Source organism: Odontesthes bonariensis, chromosome 10 (genome assembly GCF_027942865.1).
Source record: "Odontesthes bonariensis isolate fOdoBon6 chromosome 10, fOdoBon6.hap1, whole genome shotgun sequence".
NCBI classification, from domain to species: Eukaryota; Metazoa; Chordata; class Actinopteri; order Atheriniformes; family Atherinopsidae; genus Odontesthes; species Odontesthes bonariensis.
In genome coordinates, this window is record NC_134515.1 from 32,797,200 (window position 1) to 32,820,568 (window position 23,369).

At 39.2% G+C, this 23,369-nt stretch overlaps 1 protein-coding gene across 3 annotated transcripts; it reads left to right on the top strand.

Moving 5' to 3' along the window:
* The first annotated feature begins 1,145 nt into the window (after positions 1-1,145).
* nfatc2a (nuclear factor of activated T cells 2a) lies at positions 1,146-22,108 on the top strand. 3 transcript variants are annotated; one of them, XM_075475313.1, is made up of 11 exons: positions 1,146-1,251; positions 1,412-1,469; positions 3,138-4,071; positions 4,176-4,344; positions 6,197-6,399; positions 6,490-6,662; positions 8,338-8,478; positions 11,386-11,441; positions 11,546-11,678; positions 11,771-12,457; positions 20,050-22,108. In XM_075475313.1, exons 1-11 carry the CDS (start codon positions 1,186-1,188, stop codon positions 20,103-20,105), a joined length of 2,676 nt encoding a protein of 891 aa, XP_075331428.1. In that variant the 5' UTR covers positions 1,146-1,185; the 3' UTR covers positions 20,106-22,108. The 3 variants fall into 3 exon arrangements, with proteins under 3 accessions (XP_075331428.1, XP_075331426.1, XP_075331427.1); XM_075475311.1 differs by lacking the exons at positions 1,146-1,251; positions 1,412-1,469 and adding an exon at positions 2,391-2,713; XM_075475312.1 differs by lacking the exons at positions 1,146-1,251; positions 1,412-1,469 and adding an exon at positions 2,391-2,713 and having other exon boundaries at positions 11,771-12,451.
* The last annotated feature ends 1,261 nt before the right edge of the window (positions 22,109-23,369 follow it).

Here is a 23,369-nt window from a genome sequence, read left to right on the forward strand (position 1 = left end):
TGGTTCAAGTCCTATCTCGAGGACAGGAAGTATTTTGTTGAAATTGGTAATTTAATTAATTAATGATTATTCTTGTGTTTTACTGATTTTATTTGCCTTCTTGTGATTTTATGTAGCTGTAAAGCTCTTTGAATTGCCTTGTGTACGAATTGTGCTCTACAAATAAACTTGCCTTGTCTTGCTGAGACATTTGGATCTTGAACAGGCAGAACATAGGGCCTTTTCCCCTCAAGTTCATTATGATCTGCATATACACAGATACATGAATCAGATATTCATTCATGCATTCAACATAGGATTTACACATTCATTATTTGCCAGCAGTGGTGGGATTTAAAACAGAATGACTATTCTAAGATTTCTATGTCTCTGTCTGTGACATTATACTCTCCTTCCACAACACTGGCAGCAAATGAAGTGTCTTGGAAATAAATAAAAAAACTTTTGCATTGTTTGGTGTCTGACAAAAAACTACACTCTTAAATAAAAATTATTTAAGTTAAGCTAAATTAAAAATATAAATGCTTTCCCCCTGGATGCTTACAAAATTTTCGATAGATTGAAGTTGTTAATGTGTCCTCCTGACTCAGTTTTATGTCATGTTAAGCTTTTGGTCCAATCAAGAAGTAGAAGATGCTACAGACTTCCATGACAACATGGAAATGTAAAGTAAGTTCTACTTCAATGGAAACAATTAAATTCTCATTATTTCATGTTCAAAAAGGACAGTTTAATAGTTATTATTTAATGCTTTCTGGATTGCAGACTGAACTTCAGGATAAATTTCATGTGGTTTATCCTAAGAAGTTCAAAGGTACCCCCCCCCCCCCCCCCCCCTCTCTCTGTCTCTCTACAGTGTCCTACAGTAATTTCTTCACCCCTACAATGAAGTTCTTGTGTGCTACTGTCTGAGAGAAGCCGCAGAAATGCCTTGGCGCAGGAGACGTCATGGATTCCTGAGTGTGGGGCTTTGCAGGAAAGCCCTGAGTCTCTGACATGGACCAGCTCCAGGTTTCCATGGCAAAGGCGCACAAACAGGAGGAAACACTGAGGGAATCCCGTTATTTTACAGCATTGGACCATTATAAACACCCAGAGCGGGGAAGGAAGCCGCTCTTGATGCTCAAGTAATCCTTATAGAGCTCGAGGAAGGGGGACTTCATACCAGAACCGTTGCTTCAGCTGATGTGGCTGCATGTTTTTGAACAGAGAGAGTTAGCGCACAGCTGTCACAGCTTCACGTTTTTGAGCGTAAAGAGAGCCTTATTTTCTTTTTTCTGTCCTTCCAGCACATTTATCTGAAGACACACTGTCTCTGCTATGGTTGTTGGAGAGGAGTAATTTTATACAGCTTGCTTTTTTAAAAACTTTTACAGAATTCTTTCCTTCTTTTTTTCGCTTTCTTCTCCAGATGTTCAGAGAGACTTGGAGGCTGGCACAGTACCACATGATGCGTTCGATGGATCAAGGTACTGCTGAAGTGTTGTGATTATCTGGTAATCAACCCATTTGATTTTTAATTGTGTGTGTGTGTTTGAGAGAGAGAGAGAGAGAGAGCGAGGGAGAGAGAGACTAGAACGATGGAATGTCATTTGTCTGCCATTTGGGAGATGGTCAGTTAGAAACATGCTGCTGAGCTTCAGAGGATCAGTGCTGTAACACATGGGAGCGTCAAGAAATTCGGCAAGAATATGAAACCTGTTAGATACATTTTATTTCGTGAGTGAATAACAAGCTGAGAGACGTTTTGTATGAGTAAAGTAGGCTACACCATGGTTTTTCGCTCATGAAACTTAAAGAGCTTTAAAGAGCTTTAAACTAGTTTAGTTTAAGTATAATCAAGCTACGACTTGCAGATACCTCTAAAACGAATATTTGAACATTTCAAATTTACTGTTCGCTCTTTTTGCTGACAGAGTACATACCACTGTAAGGGGTGTAAGGGATGTAGCCAATGGAACGAACGCCCAGTGTGTGTCGTGTCGTGCGTAAATCTGGGGATACCCTTAAGAGAACCTGAACGTTTCCACTGACAACAAAGAGACTAGGGAATCCACAGTGGAATTTTTTTTAAATAAGTAAATGCAGAGGAGAAAAGTGAATCTTCTGTCCTCCTCTATCTACTCATCTACGTGCCTGCTCATACCTGAAATTGTGCCATTCAATCGCGCTTCTCGGCTGTAAAACAGGTGACCGACAGACAGGTCCCTGTGGTGTCACTGCAAAATGTCAGACACCTGGGGGCAGCATCAGGCTTTCTGTGAAAGGAGCTCCGTTTGTTTTATCACATCCAGTTTGCACTTTCGTTCTAAGTTCTTCGACGCATCAGCGAACGGGGGGGGGGGGGGGCGTGATCCGAAACAGACACTCTGCATTCAGTTTGTAAATAGACCCGCCTTCGTCTGAAAATAACCACGGCGAACTGAAACAGGAAACTCGTGCGCTTCACCTCCCGTAGCTCACCGATGCATAAGTCAACACTTGAACAGGTGCCCCAAATTCGCATCAGCCGCGCAAATCCTCATCTCTTGTCGTTTCGTCTGTTAACACTCGAGGAGAGGATAGGAACATTTTAGACAGATGACCTCCTTTTACGACGAAAAGGATCTGGAGGAAGAGCTCAGTCGAGTCAACTGCCCTGATGAAGATTTGGAGTTTGAGTACTTGTTTGAATATGAGCCGCCTTGCAACGAATTTGTTGGGGGAGATCAAGGTTTGTCTGATTCGTTTTGGCAACCCGAGTTTACCCCTTTACCTCTTTAGGTTATTTGTCGACGCATTATTAAAACACTGCTTGCCTGTACAGTTTGTTCATGTGAATGAAAAAGAAAATCAGGAAGTACATTTCACAAGCTTCTTGATATGAGTTAGGATATGAAGCCACGTGAGAGAAGATGTCAGAGAAAACATTTTTCTTTCCAGGTGTTACATGTAGATTTAAACTAAAACATAAATGCCCTTTGGAATGAATTGGTGGATATCATTTTAACAGAAAAATGATCAAATAAATATTTTTTCTGGAGTTGGAAAGTTGTTCTTGGAGTCATGAAAATATCTGACAAATGCCATTTTGACATTCGTTTGTGAAATCTGTTTATTTTTGTAGTTAATATCCTGTATTTTTTTTTCCTCTTCAGATGACCCCAACCTTGCATCTCACAAAGTGCTTAATCCGGAATCAGAGCAGGCTTTCCCTTTGGATGAGACCTCTCCATACGGAATCAAGTCCCTTAGTCCGTCCTACCCTGAGCACAACTCAGCGGTTCTCTCAGAGTATGAAAACCAAGAGGCTAGAAACTACCTGGACGGTGCCCGACCTGTAGGCCTGGCTTCGAGCCCTCGAATTGAAATCACCCCCTCCCATGAGCTCTACAACCATGGCCGGGAATCCCTTCAGAATCAACACATAAACATTAGTCCCAGACCCACCCTCACAGTTCCTGGCCATGAAAATCTTGCCTATCGTGAGCCCCAGTGCCTGAGCCCTGCCAGCAGCAACTCCTCCACCAGCTGGCACTCAGAGAGTTATTCCCCCTGGGCATCCCCCTGTGTGTCCCCCAGCAACGGGCAGAATCCTGGAGATCTCTGTCCCCGGTTGCAAAACATCCACACTGACTCCCCGTGCACCTCCCCAGGCACCTCCCCTCGCACAAGTCAAGCTGAGGACAACTGCCTGGGGCCTCAATCGCCTTCCCCCAGGCCTGGTTCCCGCTCTACCTCCCCACAGGGAAAACGCACCTACGAAATGTACAGGAATCCAGGGTTGATCCCTGGGCATCGCTCCCGCAGTCCCTCCCCACACAGCACCCACGAGGATCACAACATAGGAGCTCATTATACACACAACAGTCTTGAGATTGGCATGAATGGTTTTGGCACCAGTCAACCAGGCTTGGTGCCCACTAAAATAGTCAAGACATCCAACCAGGTTTACACTCTGTACCCAGAGAACCACGGAGAAAGGAATTACTTAGTGTCCTGTGACCAGGACATAAAAGCCAAAACTGCAGCAGAACCTTTCTTCGTCATACCCCAAATCTGGCCCAAGCCGCTGGTTTCCAGTATCTGCAGGTAAGTTGGCAAAAAAAAAAGTGAAATCTTGCATGAGAATTTAATTTACAACCTTAATTATTTATACAATTTATTTAATTTTTTCTATCTCTTATGCTCGGTAGCATCCCTGTGGCTTCACTCCCTCCACTGGAATGGCCGATCCCCAGTTGTACAGACCAGTATGAGCTCCACATTGAGCTGCAACCTAAACCGCATCACAGAGCTCACTATGAAACAGAGGGAAGCAGAGGTGCAGTCAAAGCACCTACAGGAGGGCATCCTGTTGTGCAGGTATGTCCAAAAGCTTGATTAAATTAATTAAGATGATTTAGATCATTATAAACTTAATACGGCCATTCATTGTGGTACGTGACCATTTGTAGACAAGGTCTGTTCAGTATTTATCTTCTTACTGTGGAGCTCAGGCTAAGTCAGCACTGATGGGAGTGCTCGCCTTTTATTGTATTTCCTACTCATTATGCACTCAGTTACTCTTGAGGCACCATGTCTCACTTTTTACAACAAATAATAGTGGCCCCATAACCACAGACATATGACACATTAAAACCACCATGTAGTCTCAGGACAACCCTCATGCAGACTCTGATTTTTTTTTTCACTGTTTTCTATCTTAAAATAATTAGTTATTTTGTGCCCTCGCCTCATGATTTTCACCACAGAGACCGGTCTAATTTTATGTACTTCTGAGTTTCTTTTATATGCTTCTTTACTGATTGTGTGACTCTTGTTGCTGTAAGTTGACTTAGTATGTAAACGCTATATGTTACATATATGTAAGACATGTGTTAAGAAAAGATCCTTTATAAATGCAGATTAGGTGCAGAAAAAGTTTGCTTTATGTCTTTAACACTTATATAGGATTAAAACACAGCACGTTCAAATTAGCTGTGCATGTTACAGCTGGCTACAGTGTTCATAAAAAGTTCAACTTCCTTTTCTTGGTGTTACTGTGGCAACATTTCAATGCTGTTTTTGTTGGTGATAGTAGCGACTCTGTGGAAATGAGACTTCCCCTGCTCATTTTCCATTTTCTGCCCATCCCCAAAGGCCTCACCCTGAGGTCAGTTCTGCCTGGTTAGCCAGGCCAATCAGATGGTCAGGCCTGGTTAGCCACGGTTTCACTCCTTCATCTCATCTTTTTTTTCCTCTACCTCTCCTTCATTCAGTATTTTCCCCCTCTATCTCCCTCTCTCTGAGCCTTGTGCTCTCCACTTTACTTTTCCTACACTGCTCTCTGTCATGACTCACTGCTCCTACCACTGCCATGACAACGGGCTGACTGCTCACATGGCCTGCTCGGTGTTTGCAGTCAGCTTACTTTCTCACACTGGGCGTGATCTACCTGGATATGGAGAGAGCATACTTATTCATGTTGCCATAGTTTCTGCTCAGACTAACCAGCTGTTGTGAATTCTAACAGTTACATCCACTTAGATAAACAAAAACATTTTCCCCATGCAATTTGTGGTGGATTGATAGCAAAACAGCTTGAAATAAACACTGTATTTCTGGGGCAAAGGCCATGGTAATGCAAAATTACTTGCATTGTTGGTTCTTTAATTGCAAATCCTTTTCATGGCGGGGTTCCGTAATAAAGGTTACGCAATACAGAGTTTGCACAAAAACTGTATTTAGATGCATGTTGTGGTTTTTGCAGGTTTCCTTGAGAGGTACTCTTTAGTAAAAGTAACATATTTGTATTTCTCAGTTCATAGTTACACCCACATACTACTTTTCATTTTGCGGCAGGATATTAAAATATTCATTGGTGTGTCAGTTATGCTGAATGGTTATGACAATTTAAGTCCTCTCGGTGAAAGACAGGATTCCTGCTAAATGCTTCATCCACTAAGGAAATAACAAGTGCAAGGCTTTAGGTTTTGAGCTGTCTATCAGCCTCTGCTACAGGTTACACATAGAAGACTGACACTGACACTGATTGGCAACTCTTGGGGGAGAGACATCTGGAAGTCCTAAACTGGAATAGAAGGCAATGGGGACGCACAACTAGTTTGAAATGACTTTCCTTAATGCTGTATCTATATTTCATCATTTTAGAGAGGAATCTTCAACTGTTCCAGCAAAAAGAAAAAAATCAACTCTGTGTTTCATGTGTATACAGTTACATGGCTATAGGGGCAAAGAGCCACTTGGCCTGCAGATTTTCATCGGTACAGCAGACGAGCGCATCCTCAAGCCTCACGCCTTTTATCAAGTCCATCGAATTACCGGCAAGACCGTCACCACCAGTAGCTTTGAGAAGATTATCAATGGCACCAAAGTTCTTGAGATCCCACTGGAGCCAAAGAACAACATGAAAGCAATGTGAGATGAGCAAAATATCCATTTTTGAATCATGGATCACATATCCAGTTAAACGTGATCTAAATGTTTTTTGTTTTTTTCTTCCTTCAGAATCGACTGTGCTGGGATCCTGAAGCTCAGAAATGCTGACATTGAGCTAAGGAAGGGCGAGACAGACGTCGGTCGGAAAAACACCAGAGTCCGTCTTGTGTTCCGGGTGCACATACCTCAGCCTGGAGGACAGCACATCTCTCTCCAAGTGGCCTCGCATCCCATTGAGTGCTGTAAGCAGTGAACAAATTTTTTGTCTTTAGCTTTTCTTTAATTAGGTTTTCAAGTTCTCCTACAATGTAGTCTTCATGACTATGCTTCCCGTTATGGTCAATCTGCCTGTCAACAGTTAACAAAACTTTATACAAAATAAACACCTACATGGTAGACCTACATTCAAATTAAGCTTGAGCTTGGCTGATAGTCCAGAATTCTAAGCATAAAGACCTTTTTGTGCAACTAGGGCTTCTATCCAATAGGTGGGTACAACATGTTTCAGTGTCTGTACCGGTTTGTATGTGGATGGTCTGTGTTTGGGTACATAAGTGTATGTGTACACAGTGTTATTAAAGCACCCAACGTAATCACAACTTAAACAGGTCTCTTATCTAGCTTTGATCAACACTGATCAAGCTTGACTTCAGCTGCATGCAATATGCTCCTGTTATTAAAAAAAAGTTTTGATGCAAAATTTAAGTTCACTTTATAAATGTTGTATCCAATCTTCTGTCTGTTTACTGAAAGGGTGAAATAATACTTGTATCTGTTTGATATCTGTCATGCCCATATAAGCAGACCTGTGTCAGTGATGGTGCGTTGGTTGGAGGAGACAAGTCCCTCTGCGAGTGTTGCTCTCTTCCTTTTATCCATTTGAATCAAACCTGTTCAAAGGTCACATGGTTCTCTGTCAATACCTCAGCTTCCTTCTGAGAGAGCAGGGATACAGCTGAACTATTCATATATTTTCACAGGTTATTTTAATGTTAGTCCTGTGCAGAATAGTATACCCAGCTGAATTTATTTGTCAAAAATTTTACAGTTAAGGCTTTATGTAAAATATTTATTTTATTATATAATGTCAGACTTTGACAGGGTTGTTTTCTTTTTTTTGTCCCTTTCTTGAATATTACTTTTATCGACTGAGGCTTTTCTTGTTACCAACCCCAGTTGTGATTTGACAAAATTTTAATCGCTGCTTATCAAAACCAAGAGCAATGGCTGTGTTTATTGAGTGACTCAGCATTACACTTTTACTTTAAAACAATACTACTTCTTGGTAGTGAGTAGCTGTGCATTTGAGAAATCAGTAGTGAGCTAGATGTGTAATTTCAGTTGACGTTCAGATACATTTTTGATAGTTTCTCATCATTTAGTCAATGAAATGTTACATTTACAGATCTATTAACTGCTTAGGCTGTAGGTCTTCTGATGTCTTGTTTCACCCGATAATCAGAACCACAAGAATTTAAAGTTATCCTCTGTTGGCTTGTGTTTTAATAATATTAAGATGTTAATGTTTAGTATATGTTACAAGATATATCGTAAGTAAAATCAGTGATTAATGCTGTGAGGAAATGACGAGAGGAGAAGCTAGCACAACTTACTGACCACTACTGCTGGTGTGTGTAGATGTGGGTGGGAGTAGATTAGCATTCAAAGTTCCCCAGTTACTGGATGAAGAAATCATATCCAAGGCCTTTTAGGCCAATTAGAGTTTAGTTTAGAGTTTCTTTTTCATTGGAAAAACTAAATGTAAAATCTTGTGGAACACAGGTGAGTTTTTAGGGGATTTTACAGGGACTTTAAAATTCTAATGATATAAAACAGAGACAAGCAGGAAATCCTCATAATGGACTTCAGTTGAGAGAAAGTAAATGTTACACACCACCCTTCTGTGTATCCCTGCAGCCCAACGTTCAGCTCATGAGCTTCCCATGGTGGAGAAGCAGGACATGGACAGCTGCTCTGTTCTGGGCGGCCAGCAGATGATCCTCACTGGGCAGAACTTCAGCTCAGATTCAAAGGTCATATTTCTGGAGAAAGCCCAGGGTGAGTGGCACTGAATCATTGATTTATCTAAAAACCATATCTGTAATTGAATCTATAAAATCTACGATCTGTCTGTTCCGATGTTACAGAAAATAGTGTCGTGGTAACACCACAACAGTAGGTGTTACTGATGACTTCCAAGTTGCCATGTTGTTAGTTGTTACATTTCTTTTTATGATGTTGTTCAGATGGAACCACGCAAGTTATTTGCATGATCCAGAGGATAATACTGTTGCCTGACTTCCTTTTGCCCTTTTCTTCCTTGCTGACTTTCATGATGTCTTATCACTCAAAGGGGCCTTTTGTGATGTGATTAATGTTTTGTGTCACATGAAAAGTTGTTTCATGTACATTTGTTGACGCCGATGTTTCACCCTGTTGTTTTGGATTAGATAGAGGGACTCATATTCATGCCTCTCACTGCAGTGGAATTAGTATCTGTACTTCAGTAATATATTATTTGTCAGGAGTTTATAGATTTGAGTAATCTAAGTAATTACCGTAGTTTCTATCTCTGACTTTCCTGAGCTAAGACAAGGATTTAATCGTTTTTGTCTTTTTTATGTGGTCACACAAAATTTGTTGGTGTTCCTCCTTCTGTTTGTGTGGCTCTGGGATGTACCCCAGCCCCACCCAGATCATTGCTGTAAATCTGTAGTATCAATTCTCAATGACTTGCCTAGATGCTGCTGGAAAGTTCTGTAGAAACATTGATTATGTTACTTGTTTGATATTGTGACTGATTCGGTCCACTGCTGTCTCTCAGCAGAGAGTTTGTCCTTTTAAATGCAGGAATTCCACAGCATGCCTCAATTAAAACTTGAACCTGCACATTCGGGCTATTTATTTTTTTCTCAGGGATTCTTTGTCACTGTCATTCTAACAACACTTGACAGTCATAGTAATGGATAGTAAGATGGAGACAGAAAAAGAAAACAAAAAAAGAGAGATTGCCATTGTTTTGGAGAGTTTGTGTAACTCACAAAGTTCGGCTGTGAAATCCCTCTGAATGAGAGACAGCTGCGTCTGGCTGGAACTCCACCTACTCCTGTGCTTGGACAGGGAGAGTTATACGGAGGGAATAAAACTTCCCAGGCCACACCAAGCTGCTCTGGCTCTTTCCCTAACTACATAGCTCCCCCTCTCCACCCCCGATCATAATTATCTCCAAGACAGGGGTGTCCCTTAGAGAGAAACAGCAACAAAACGCAAACAATTGCTAAAGCCAAGAAAGCAGCAGTCAAATTTTGCAGGAGAAGTGGAGAAAAATTTAACATGAAATGAAAATAAATTTTTTTTTAAAGTTGGCAGCAAGTGTGGAATCCCCCTTACTCCTGCTGACTCATTTAGGCCATGTGTTTTTAATTGGCAGTTTTGACAGAGGGTTTCCCGCCTACATCCAAACACTGCAACATATGTCTTAAATGTTTGGGCATCTGCAGTTTGTATTGAGGGGCAAATCTTGTGTTCAGCTTTTGCACTTAAATGGCAGCTTGAATGTAATCTGATGAAGTGTGACATTACACAACCATTACTATGTGTAGCGGTGCAAGAGCCTGCTGTTCTCATCACATCCAAGCTAACATTAACTGTCTGTCAGCACTGCAGTTAGGAACAGACACATGTGTCTTTCACAGTCATATGTCTTTGTGATTAATGGATGAGTATGTGTGTGTGCAACAACATGAACACCTAAAGGCAAATCCTATATCTATGTTTTGGAAGGAAGTGGTTTAAAATTTTTGTCTACATGCTCGCAAAAATGATGGAATAGCTGCACTTGGAGAAATTCTATCCAGCTTTTTTAAATTTAATAAAAGAAAAAAAAAAACAGAAACAACAAAAAAACATTTTATTGGATAGCTAACATACCTAAAAATGTTTTTTTTTTTTTTCAGATGAAATAGAGGGAAAAAATATAGAATCATGAACCAAAAGTCACAATTAATACTTTGTTGCACCTCCTCTGGCTTTTCAGAGAGTTTTAATTTTGTTTAGAATTTAGTCATGGTTTACGTTTGGCTTTGCTGGGTGGAAATCCCATTTCCTTGGTTTCTAAAAGTTCAGACACAAACATAGACTCCTGTTTCTACTAATTTGTTTTTCCCTTTCTTTGTTGTGCATATTCTCTTTTTAAGCCACATTTATTTGAATTTTCTTTCCAGAAACTTTGATGTCTTCTTTGGTCGACCTGTATGTTTCCCATTTACAACCCCCCCATTTTGTTTGTACTTACTCCAAATTTTAGACATAATTGATTGGGAACAACTGACATCTTTGGTACACTTTGAGTTTAATTACCTCCTTAAATTAGTTTTATATTCCTTATATCATTATATCTTATATAATTTCCATAAACAACTCTGTTTTTGGGGAAATGTTTCCTGCCAATCAGCCAGGTGCAACAGCGCATTAAGTTTTCCTTTAACTGCCGGCTCTTTTGCATGTTTTGACAGGTGCAGTTATTTGTTTAGGAAAGGTGTGATTACATTCTTTTTTTCCTTTACTTCATCTGAAATAAAGATTTGCAAAATTTTATAACAATTTCATTCATTTTATAATGTAGGTTTTACAAAGCCAGAATATTCAGCTATTAAAAAATGTGTTTTGTTTCATTTCTATGTTTTTTTTTAAATGTATTTTATAATATAAAAAAGCTGTAAAAACATCTTCCAAGTTTGGGTTTGTTTGGGTTTTTTGTGAAATTAACTATACAAAAGGAGCTTAATATGCAAAGGAAGAAAGGGGGTTTATCATTTGGTTTGGATAGCCTTTTTTCCACATTTCCAGCCTGACATTTAACATGCTCTAAGTCTTTTCAAACAGTCAGCCTTACAGATGTTACCATGCTAATAACATTATTCCAATGAATTAAGGTTTCCACCATCTCTTTTCACTTCTATTTAGATGGCAAGCAAGATTGGGAAATGGAAGCAACAGTGGACAAAGACAAAAGCCAACCAGTAAGTATTAAACATCCGACTGTGCATTAAATACTTGTCATACCTATGTCACAGATAATTTAGAATGAAATCACTTCAGTACATAATAGAGCACTGTTTTCCAGAGTATGCTGTTTGTGGAGGTGCCGTCTTACCATAATACATCTGTCTGCCATTCCGTCAAAGTGAACTTCTATGTCATCAATGGCAAGCGAAAGCGCAGCCAGCTTCAGCATTTCACCTACACTCCACTGGCATGTAAGAATTCTACTAAGGCTCTGAGGTATTCTGATAACATACTGTGGAATTTGAATAATTTTCAGAGTCATCTGATTTGATTTTTCTTCTAGCTCCATCCATTAAGACAGAGCCTATAGATGAATATGAAGCAGACCACATGGGATTTGTAATGCCTCAGATTTTGGGGTTATCACCTCATTCCTACTTCCATAACCCTCGCAGCATCCTTCATCCAGACAACGGCCTGGTCTCTGGCATAGCTTCCTGCCATCGTCTCAGCTCAAGCGTTCCAAGCCAGGATGCACGTTTCCCACAGCAGAGCCCAGCTATTGTCTATTCCCGTGGGGGAAAGAGTCTGAGTGGCAGCCCTGGCATTTGGCAGACTGGAGGGATGATGCCTGACCCTCACTGCTCAGTCCTGGTCCACACAGGATCTCCAGCTCCGTCTATAGGTCCTGTCAGTACAGGCCAACATCCCTCTATCATCCAGTTTTCTCCCAACAACCACCATCTGCTTCGGGCAGGAGACACTCAGACCCTCCATCAGCCTGATAACCAGCAGATTGTCTACTGTGATGGATACCCTCCACAGGCCACAGCTGCCTCTCACTCACCCACACACCCCCAGGCTCAGCACTGTCCCACTGTGATTCAGCAGCAGCCCTACGTGCAGAAGGAGCAGCAGAAAGGCCGGGCCCCACCTGGCATAGGGCAGATGGAGGCTCCAGGAGATGGACAGAGACGAGTGACGGTCAAGGAGGAGAACTTGGACCAAGCTTACCTAGATGATGGTGAGTGTAAGTTATTGCCTTTATACTCTTTGTGAGCATGTCATTCACTGTGTTTGCAGATAAAGAGATGGATATGTGCAAATATTTTTTGTGAAGTAAATGGATAACAAGAAGCACCAACTGAGATATGAGCTCCCAAAGAACAATTGAAGGATATTTACAATATCTACGCCATCTCCTTTACACATATTCCGCTCAAGCCGAGGCACAATAGTATTCTCTGAACAAAGCCAAGAGAACTGTTAAAACAATCCTTGCTAGGAGGTGTAGTTATGTTCCATTAATGGTGGAAATAACAGGGATTGTGACTCACATGTTTATACTTATGCTTGTCAACCCCATTACCCTCTGATAGAATTAATGTCAAACCACATCCAGCGTCAGGCAGAAGGTTGAACCTCTTCCTTATTTTGGAGTTAAAGGTTCTCCAAACTGTTATCTTTTGACATAAAATGACAAGAGTATTTATCTTGTCTTTGATATTTTTTATTTTTTTTTGTCAGCCTGGTGAATTTAAAAAATTGTCATCCTCCTGCTCACTGCTGGTTGCATGGCTTCATCTGGCACCAGCACACATAAGGAAATTTTTTTTTTTTTTTCTCACTGTAAAGTGAGGGCTGGAGGGAGAAAAAAAGTGTCATTTTGCCGACCTCCCCGACATGTTGACACTGTTATGAAGTGAAAAACAACTTCCATAGCAACCATTGTCAAACAGTGGAACGTGCTGCCTGGGAGAACTGGGGAAAGCCTTTTTGTTTGTTATAGTTGGCGAGGATTTTTCCTTGGCCTTGTGCCCCTCGATTCTATGGGGGAGCCCACCAGAGGATTAGCTTTTTTTCCGACCATGGGATTCTGCCAATCTGGCACAAGAAATTCCTATTTGTAGCTGCAGCTCTCCAGAAAACCAGCCTGATCCCTGTAAGATAGCAGGAGGGTGGAAGGTAGTTTGCAGGAAAAGGGAAGGAGATGTGTGTATTTGAGTTTCAATGGAAAATATTAAACGAAGTAAAAAGGCTAGGAATGGAATTTGTGTCTTTTGGATGGAACTTGTAGGGCTTCCCTCCACAGTAAACAAGCAACAGCGCTGTGAGCTTGTGAAGTAACAAGGAGTTAGAGTAACAGACTAACTGGAGCCCTCTTTCATCCTCCCATCTTAAAAGATGACGATGGCCCAAAGAGCATCTGCATCAGTTTGAGTTTGGTCTGTGAATTAAAAAAACATTCACACCCTTTCTGGAAAACTCATGAAAGCTACATCTAGTTTCAGCAGCTTTTATCTTTCCAAACAGACAGCCATTTCATTATCGTATATCAGTGTAAATAGGACATTTCTATATTAGAGCATGGCAGAATGTAAAATCCCCACTCATAATGCATAAACATGAGTGAAGCTATGCAGCTGCATAGCATGGCCACGTCTTATCACTCCAGCAGGTGATAATTAGCCCACTCACATCATCATTGCTGCTTTAATAAGGAAAAGATGGGGGACTTTCCGCTATTCAAAACATTTTTGGGGGTGTTGAGAAGATAACCAAGGTCAGAAAAATCCCTCTCAGTTTCACTGAAAAGTGTTGATAAATGATCCTGACAACAAAACTATCATAGGCATTTTCACCTAAGTGAGACTGTCAACATTTCTCATCAAGACATGTGTTAGAGTCTAGTCATTTTTGGAAAAAAAGAAAAAAAACAGAGATGCCACATCCTGGTATCGTCACAGTGTTGTGGTTGAAAATTGTCACATCTCCTAGCAGCCTGAATTGAGTCGACTCTAGAGACAAGTGCTAAATGAAAGTCAGGTGTTACATCTTGAAAAAAATAAAATAAAAAAATTGTCATAGTTTCTCCCACGCCGAGGGCTTTTATTGTCAGCCCTCGTTTAAGTTCCCATGCCTCCTGTGGGTGCTTAAAGACCATGCCTGTGTAGTGGTACTTATTGATTCATTACATATAGTCAGCCAAACAAAAAAATGTTTCTTCTATAGGTTTTCTACCTTTAATACTTAAAGGTCAGTGATGTCTGGCACAGCTCACTGCATGCCACAGTTTGCAAAAACTGGAAAAAAAGGGCACCTGGCATACCCTACAAAGGCTAAGAAAGACAGATTTAGTGGGTGTGGAATAAAGCCTAGAGGCAGTGGAGCAGGTGAAATGGTTCCAGCAAGTAGAGATCTAGGCGGGACAGATAAAGCACACAGTAGCAGCCTGGTTGACGCACATTAGTCTCAGCTCACTTCCATCCTATTTTAGAGACTTTGTCAAGTACAAATCATAGCTGTATTCAGATGGTGACAAACATGGTGCACACCTGCACATATGTATCCTGAAAATGAGTCCCCTTAAAGGGATAGTTCACCTCTTTTGACATGAAGCTGTATGACATCCCATACTAGCAATATCATTTATTAAATTTGACTTACCCTCTGCTGCGTCCTGTGAGCCAAGTTCCAACCTTGTTGACGAAGGTAGTCTGGCTAGTTGGCTGGGGCCACAAAAATAAAGCGTTTTGCTTCTCAATATGCGTTCAAAAGAGTAATACATTTGCATCACAAAATCATTCTCTTAAAATCAAAATTGTCAACATAGTCTTAGCTCTTGAGGACAAGCACATCTGTGCACAATTTTATTATTTTGTCAATCCTGAAAACATGCCAGTAAGATGTAGCCTTAACTTAATCTGAACACGATATAGGCAAATCAAATGCCATCCATCCATCCATTTTCTATACCCGCTTAATCCGCCGGTTGGGTTGCGGGGGGGCTGGAGCCTATCCCAGTCATCGGGCGAGAAGCGGGGTTCACCCTGGACAGGTCGCCAGTCCATCACAGGGACAAACAACCACACATACTCACTACTTTTTTTAGACAATTTGAGACAATTTTAGAGACACCAATCAACTTAACATGCATGTTTTTGGATGGTGGGAGGAAGCTGGAGTACCTGGAGAGAACCCACACATACACAGGGAGAACATGCAAACTCCACACAGAAGGTGCCCAGCCGGGAGTTGAACCTGGAATCCTCTTGCTGTGAGGCGACGGTGCTAACCACACCACCGTGCAGCCCAAATCCAATGCATATCTTCAAATTAAGTTTTCTTCAGATAGTATAAACATCTGCTTATAGTCTTTCCAAACTGTGTTAGTTTTATTATTAGGTTGTTCCAAAGTCTGTAACTAAAAGACAACTTTTTAACTGCTAAACTTTGGAGGACAAAAAGTTTGAGAGAAAAACAAAATGCAAAGAACTGAAACCCTATACATAGGGGCTTGTGCAATGTCAACACAGAGGTGCAAGCTGTGATCCTGTGTCATAAGAGCTGATCTACAGAACTGATAGGCTTCTTAAATCAGCCCGTGGCAGTTACTCACCAGAGAATGTCAATTCCTCGTCAAAAAGTATAGTTCTGGTCATTACTCTGCATATGTCAGTAAGAGTTACATTTGCAACAATTTTGTTTGGTGAGTAAACTCTGATGTATCATCTTGGCAAAGCAGTCATATGTACGAAAGATAGGATTGAGAATGAGGGGAGTTTGACAGTTTTGGAAAATGGTAGTGACAAACTGAGCAGGATGAAAAGCCCAGACAGTAGAGAATGAGCACAGAGGAGGGGGAACAGATCTCACTTATTGATACTAAGCTTAATTTTATAATGAATAATTGATATAATTGATGCAGTCCAAGCTAACAGTGCAATTAATTCCAGCCACTGTCCTAGATTAAGCTATCTGTCACTTGTGCGCTGTACACTATGTTTGCAGAATGTTGTACTTCCATTAAATCTGGCAATTTGTAAACTATAACTTTCCATCCAATTTAATGTCAATTCAGTTTTATCTATATAGTGAAAGATCACAACAAATGTCAGCTCAAGGCACTTCAAAGATACAGCAAAATTCAAGCCAGTTATAATCCAGTTCATTGTAATACAATTATAATTCAATCAATTCCAATTAATTTAATTCCAAACTTGTCATAAACATTTTCACTCATTGAGCTCAGTGAAATTAATGTTACCGCCCATGTTGCTGATACTGTCAAATGAGGAGAGCAGAAACATGCAACCAACACACGAGTCAAAAACCAGGTAAGATTTTATAGATATAGTCACCTTACATTTTCGCTGAACTATAAAATAGTGTTTTATGATTAAGGTATTTCATTACATGTCAATGAGAATTTACAGACAATGAAAATATATGTGTATAAAAGAAGAATCTAATAACTGGATGGATGGGTGGATGGACTGATTTGGTTTTTAATGAAATGCATTTAACTGCATGCCAATTAATTGGATTAAAAATTAGTTGGCTAGAGATTACTTTAGTTGAAGTTGACACTACATAAATATTGAATTGAACTGAATTGAACTGAAACTATAAAGGTACAATTCATTTTGAACATATGTTGTTGTTTTTTTTGCAATGTATGTTACCATTCAAAATGAAAACCTTAATCATTGCAGCAAGTCAGTCAACCCTCATTAGGCAAAAATTACAACACCATTGCTTTGTAGAAAAGTACAGTTCGGAACTGCTCTGGTCAAAGGGCAGACCTGTAACACGCTAAACTAACTTTGGCATATTAGAGACGATAAATATGACAAAAGAAGCCCAAAAGTTTTGAGCAACTAAAATGCTATGTGAAAAAATAATGAGAAAATCGTCACTTTTAAAATACAGCGATAATTCTGTTCAGTTCCAGAAACCCAGTGTTTCAGAATGGGTTTGTATTTTTCAAAAGAAATTGAACTTGAAATGAATCTCTTTACAGTCATTTCAATTCAATTAATTTTTATTTATATAGCGCCAAATACAACAAATGTCATCTCAAGTCACTTAAATAATAAAGTCCAATTCAAGCCAATTGGAATTCAATTAATTGTAATCATAATTATTAATAAGTCAGTAAAGAGAGAAAGAACAAAAACACAGATGAGTGGCTCTTCCACTGCACACATCTATACCCTGCGCTTTAAGCACTAACAAACCAGCTCAGTAGTTAAGTTAGTGGTTAACAGTCAGTCCACTCTCTACTTTCTCTTTACTGAATATGATTTTTAGTGTCAGGGTGTCTTTGCAGCTAGATATGAGCCTTGCTCCAACTGATCCATTGATACTTGACCTATGAACAAACTGTACACGCTAATGCAGAAACACATACACTGTATGAAAACTTGCAGGCAAATAAACACATTCCAGCTCACGGCAGACTGTGTGAAGCAACTGAGTCAGCCACTGTGCAGGGTGTCCTTCTCCTCCCTCCGTCGGTTGTTAAACAGAGTAGCTCATTTGTACAGAACTCAGGAGCCAGACACCCACCTATTGAACAGACTAGTGTTCGCTGAGCCTGCCTCAAATAGTCAGTCCGTGCCAACCCTTCATTAGAATCAGTAAAGCCCCTCTGTGTGCCGTCCTTCTGTGGTACTCTTGCTGCTTCTCTGAGCTTGTTTTTCACTTAGGAAAAATCTTGTGGCACTGCTGGGCAGATGAAAGTTTCCTTAAGGCATTAGGTGTCAGAGGGAATTCCACTACACACTCAAATAAACAGGGACCCTGATGTTGTGACGACAGCAGAGCACCCTGTTTGGCTGTCCCTGCAGATTTTGAAACTCTCAGATGCTGCTCCAGCTATAAAATGTACCCAGTGTTCAGCTGCACTTTCACATCTGCAATTGATCAGATAGAGAGACTGACAGACAGACAGTGAATATGCTGAAGGCCAGAGAAACAAAGATTAGCTTGTTGGACAGAGGAGGATTTCTAAGAATTGAAGCACTAATTTTCTCCTGTGAATTTAACCAATTTCAGTAGTAGAAACATGCCATCAACCTAGAACAGTGAATTTACATTGCTAATTTTGTGCCTAAAGATCATACTGTGTGAACAAGATGGTGTCTGAATGTATGTGTTTTTCATAGTTCTACAACATGTAAATCAGGCCAATAAATGAAGCGTATACAAGTCAGTTGAATAATTTTTATTTTTTTTTTACACTGTATCAAATAAGGTTTTTTGTGTGATGGCATTCAACAATGGTCGCTCATATTCACTGACTGGTTCAATGTGGTTTGGTTTGGTTTATCAAACTGACTGAATTTCATATAGGACAGTCACCTTCTGCATATTATTTTAAAGTGAGGGTGAGTCTCAAGTCAGCTGGTAGTCTTGGAGCAAATCTAGCCAATTTGTCAGCGGCTGCAAGCAGAGCAGTATTTTGCTTCATTTTGGTTCTTTGGCTTCTTAGTTTATAACAGTTTGCCTCCAGCTATTAACTTATTATAGCATAATAAAACCAGGTGAAATTAAGTCTGATTCTGTAACTATAACATGATAGTATGAAATTCTAGTCTCATTATAAAGCTCGCAAGTTAACCATCTAGTACACAAACCATGTATGTAGGAGCTAGGTTAGCAAAGCTATTCTACCTACTTAGAACATTTACACTTCACTACACAGCTAGTGTAGCATAACATAGCACGTGCAGATATGAGGGTTTCTTATTTTCCTTCATGAACTGAAGGTAAATGAATCACTAAGCTGAAGAGGAAAATAAGCACATTTTAAAATAGCATTACCCAAACAAAGCAAGGGAAATGTAAATGTATGGAATGTAATGTAATGTAAATAGATAAATACATGAAAAAATAGAAATATGTTGAGTGCTATTTGATCTACCAATGCTGGTGGCTCAATGTTACAAAGCTTTTCGCATTTTAACATGCAACAGTTGAATAGCCTAATACCAGGTTTGCTCATCGCCATGGTTACAAAATCAGGATGTTCTTTGTAATAGCTTGCATGCAGTCAAAACGCCTTTTTGGCCAACTTTGAAATATTTACATTACTCATCGACCCTAATGAGTTTCCCGAGGCACAGTGGAAGCATTGGCACCAGTCTATAATATCTAAGAAGTCCAATTTATACAAACAAACACACTGTAGCCCTCTAGACTTGGTCTCCCATACAAACACCAGAGCTAAACTCAGACAATGCGGCATATCAGGAAAGATGACATGTTACACATTCTTATCATTCCTTCATGCTTAAGGTAGAACCTAAGCAGGCAAACTGGCTCAAATAGGAAGAGTAAAAGCCATGTCATAGGTAGTTCCACTTCCACTTCCCTTTCACTTTACTGTTGTTATTTCATCTGGAGACACATGTAAAAGCAAAATTCTGAATCATAAATATGAGGGATACATTTTGGCAGATATGCAAAATCTCATGCATGTTTTATGCCGCCCGCCTACATTGTGTTTTCTATTTTTAGAAAAGAAAGAAATTCGACACCACGAAAGTTTCCATTTCAACCCCCCTCCTTAGGCTTGGTGTGTGTGTGTATACACACTCGTGATTGGCTTAGCAACAGCGAGTAATTGCTTCCTACCTCCACAGGTTACTCACCATTAATGCAGCTTTTATGTATGCCCTGGAATGCTTCTCCAGTAGCAATATTTAAGGAATACAATCAGTTTACTATTTTATTTTGTCTGAAGGGTTGAAAAGAACTGTTTTGAAATTTAATTTTAAAATCATGTACCTTGCACCTTGCAATTGTCTAATCACTATCTCTTTTTTTGCTTTACAGTGAATGAGATCATACGAAAGGATCTTACGGGCACTCAGGGCAGAGGGCAGACTTAGACAACAGATCCAAAGAGGAATTGACAACATACCCCCTTCCCCTGAGATGCACACAGACCGACATGCACACACAATCTTTAACCTTCCATTGAGGTGACACACTTCCACCAGCAATCAGTACTTCTCTTCCTCATTTTCTTTACCCATCAAGATAGAAATATTAACTCCTCACTGCTGTGTTTGCTTTGGATGTTTTCCTGCAATAAAACATTTGGTAAACAGAATTTATTTGATCCATAACGTCTGCCATCAACACCCACCAGGTTTCCAACAAGTAGGATCTCTGAAAAAGAGCAGTCAAGTGTGCCTTATTTTTTTCCATTGTCTTTTCAAGTTCAGGCTTAGAAGCAGTTTATTACTGAAAGGAAAAAAACATGTGAGAAATTAATTAAATCCTGCAAACAGCTTTATCTGGCAAAAAAAAAAAACGGGGAAAAAAACGTGTGTATGCATCATTATACTTTATGACAGTTATGTAGCATTCAGCAGTTTTACCAAAAATAAATTAAAAGGATTACTGTTACACCAAAGGAAAAGCCCAGATATGCTGTTCAGATATTTCTTGTGGCTCGACATTTTTGTCTGTGTGTAGTCTGTATAGTTTTACATGAAAAGCCAAAGCTTACTTGCTGATAATCACAGTTCAAGTTCAGTTTTCTAACAAACACTCTCTGCCTTAAGCATACAAACTATCGCAACCTTGCCCAAAATGCACTTTTTTCAATAAGGGTGGTCAATGAACTTTTATAGAATATTTGAGTAATGTGAATAATTTTGCAATTTTATACTCCTATTTAATCATACTCTGATGCCAAAGTTTCTACATGGGGGCCTGTGGTGATACAGTGATATCAGGGGTCTACATGTATTTTCAAGGCTTTCCCTGCACAAGTTAAAATCTTTATTACTAACTGCAATGAAAAATCTAAGAATGCATTTTAAGTCTGGCTCATGTGATATAAATAGAGTTTTTTGCTAATTTAAAGTGGCTTTCTTGTTTTTTTTTTTTAAATCATTTTTTATCTTAAATCTTTTTGTATTGGTAATATTGATTATAATAAAATATGTTGTTTTTTTTCCCACAGTCTAAAAAGACATATCCAAGTCTTAAACTGCATGGTTTACTCGATGATACATACAGTTGCATCTTGCACCTGTACAGTGACATTCATTATTTTAAAAGATGCCTATGCATTACTACCATGCCTACAGATGTAAAAAGCATGTATATTTTTTTCTCTGCCATCATAGTGTAAGCACAATAGGGATATTCAGTCAAGGATCACTGATACAAATAGTTTGCTTAAATGAGAAAAACAACTACTTTTTTGTAATACATATATAACTGAAGCTCATTGAAAGTGCCAATTCTGAGATTTTTAAACAAGAAATGTGAGTGTAAAGAGTTAAAACACTTTACAGTAAGATGTTAGATTGAATCACAATGTTTAATATTTCAAATGGTCCTATGCGATAGAAAATATGATTATATTATATAATATTAGTAAAACTAATCTTAATGTTTTAATGATTTGTGTTATTGAGCCAGTACAGCACAAATGCATTTGACATTTCTTGGATGTAATCTGTATTAAATGGTTTCCCCTTTCGTGTAAATATTACAAAGTTGTTGTTGTTGTTTTTTTTTTTTTTATAAAGTTTGTAGAGTCTTAAATAGAAGCAATTTTTTGTTTCTCATATATAATTGATCTGTCTCTTGTGTAAAATATGCAATGTTATAATCAGCATTATATCCACTGTCTTTTTATTTTTTTTGGAGAAGATAATTATGTTACATTTACCCAAAGTAGTTTATTTTTCATGTGCTTGTTGTCTATGATGTCACCATCTGATCTTTGATAATGGATAGATTTTAGATACTGTACTATTTTATTCTCTTCATTCATAGATGTCTTGTATAAGCAAGTTTCTCTTTGATTCTTTTCTTCCTCTTTAAAAACCTCTTTTCAGGCTATTTTTGTATACCTAAAAGAAGCAATAAATAATAACCACATATATTAAGATTGTACTTGTTGTTATGTCTCATTCTCTCCTGCTACTCTTATGAAAAAAAGAAAAATTATACATAGCATTTATTTAAAAAATTAGATCATAGGAGCTTAGATGTATAGATCTCCTGTGTGTACAGTAGAGATTACTCAAAGGGCCCTCTTGTCTTTCTATGGTGCCCATTAAGGTGAAAATTAGTAGACCCTCGGTAGACACTGACTCATCAAATGCTGCCCAACGGCTCTGAGCCAGGAGCAGATGTGCTCATTGGAAACCTAACTTGTTTGTCTGTAATCAATTATATCAACATGATAATAATTACAACTTGAACCCATAAAAGTTGTGTGCTATCAACATGGGCACACACGCACACACAGTTTCAAATCTTCCCTAAAATAACAATGAGATAACAACTCGCATGCCCAGAGGCTGTAGTTGCCATGGATACAGCTTGTTTGGCGCTTTGTCCCTTGTCAGGAGGAGGGCTCTGTGAATGAACCTTGTGTTCAGGAAGTCTCTGGTTATGACATCATCATGGGTGAAAATGCATCACGTGGGCGTCTCTGCAGGAGCTGTCTCCAACCAATACAGATATGCCTCGATGACTCATGCGGCCTTTAGCAGTCTGTGGTGTAATGAGTTTGGAGTGCACACAAATTTACTGTGTGAAATCGGACAAGAATTAAATACATGATGACTGTGGCATTTCGTTCAGCTAGCATTTGTGTCATTTGAAATAGAGGAGGAATGAGTTAATCTTGTAATATGTGCCAGTACACGTACAAAACATTAACCAAACATACCGGTATTCAAATTCAGATTTAAATACTTTCATTAGCAGGCTCAACTGCGTAACAACATCAGGCCTATAATGAACTGCTCAGATAGAATAAAGATGGTACTGTCTGTTTGGAGACAGTTCTGAAAACTCAACATCATGTTTTAAGAGACGTGAGTCAGTTTCCTTGGTTTCAGGAAGGGAAGGAAACATTATCCAAACAAAAAATAAAAGCCAAAAATTAAATATACTGATCTGATGAATGATACATGATATGCTAAATCCAATGTAATTGGAAACCTCAAACATTATTTCTCTTTCATACTTTACAGACACGAGTTGGGAAATAACCTCATGATGCAATTGGATGACCATTCCACAAACATGAAATAAAAGACATAGAAATGCTGTATGCATAATAATGCTATTGTCTGTTTAAACCTTGTATTACAGTGACAACTAGTGTGACTAGAGGA

Excerpts from the sequence above, each read along its gene's own strand:
- nfatc2a (XM_075475311.1), top strand. The coding sequence starts at position 2,581 with ATGACCTCCTTTTACGACGAAAAGGATCTGGAGGAAGAGCTCAGTCGA. Across the intron at positions 4,345-6,196 it reads GAGGGCATCCTGTTGTGCAG|TTACATGGCTATAGGGGCAA; the intron begins GTATGTCCAAAA and ends ATGTGTATACAG. Across the intron at positions 12,458-20,049 it reads TTACCTAGATGATGGTGAGT|TGAATGAGATCATACGAAAG; the intron begins GTAAGTTATTGC and ends TTTGCTTTACAG.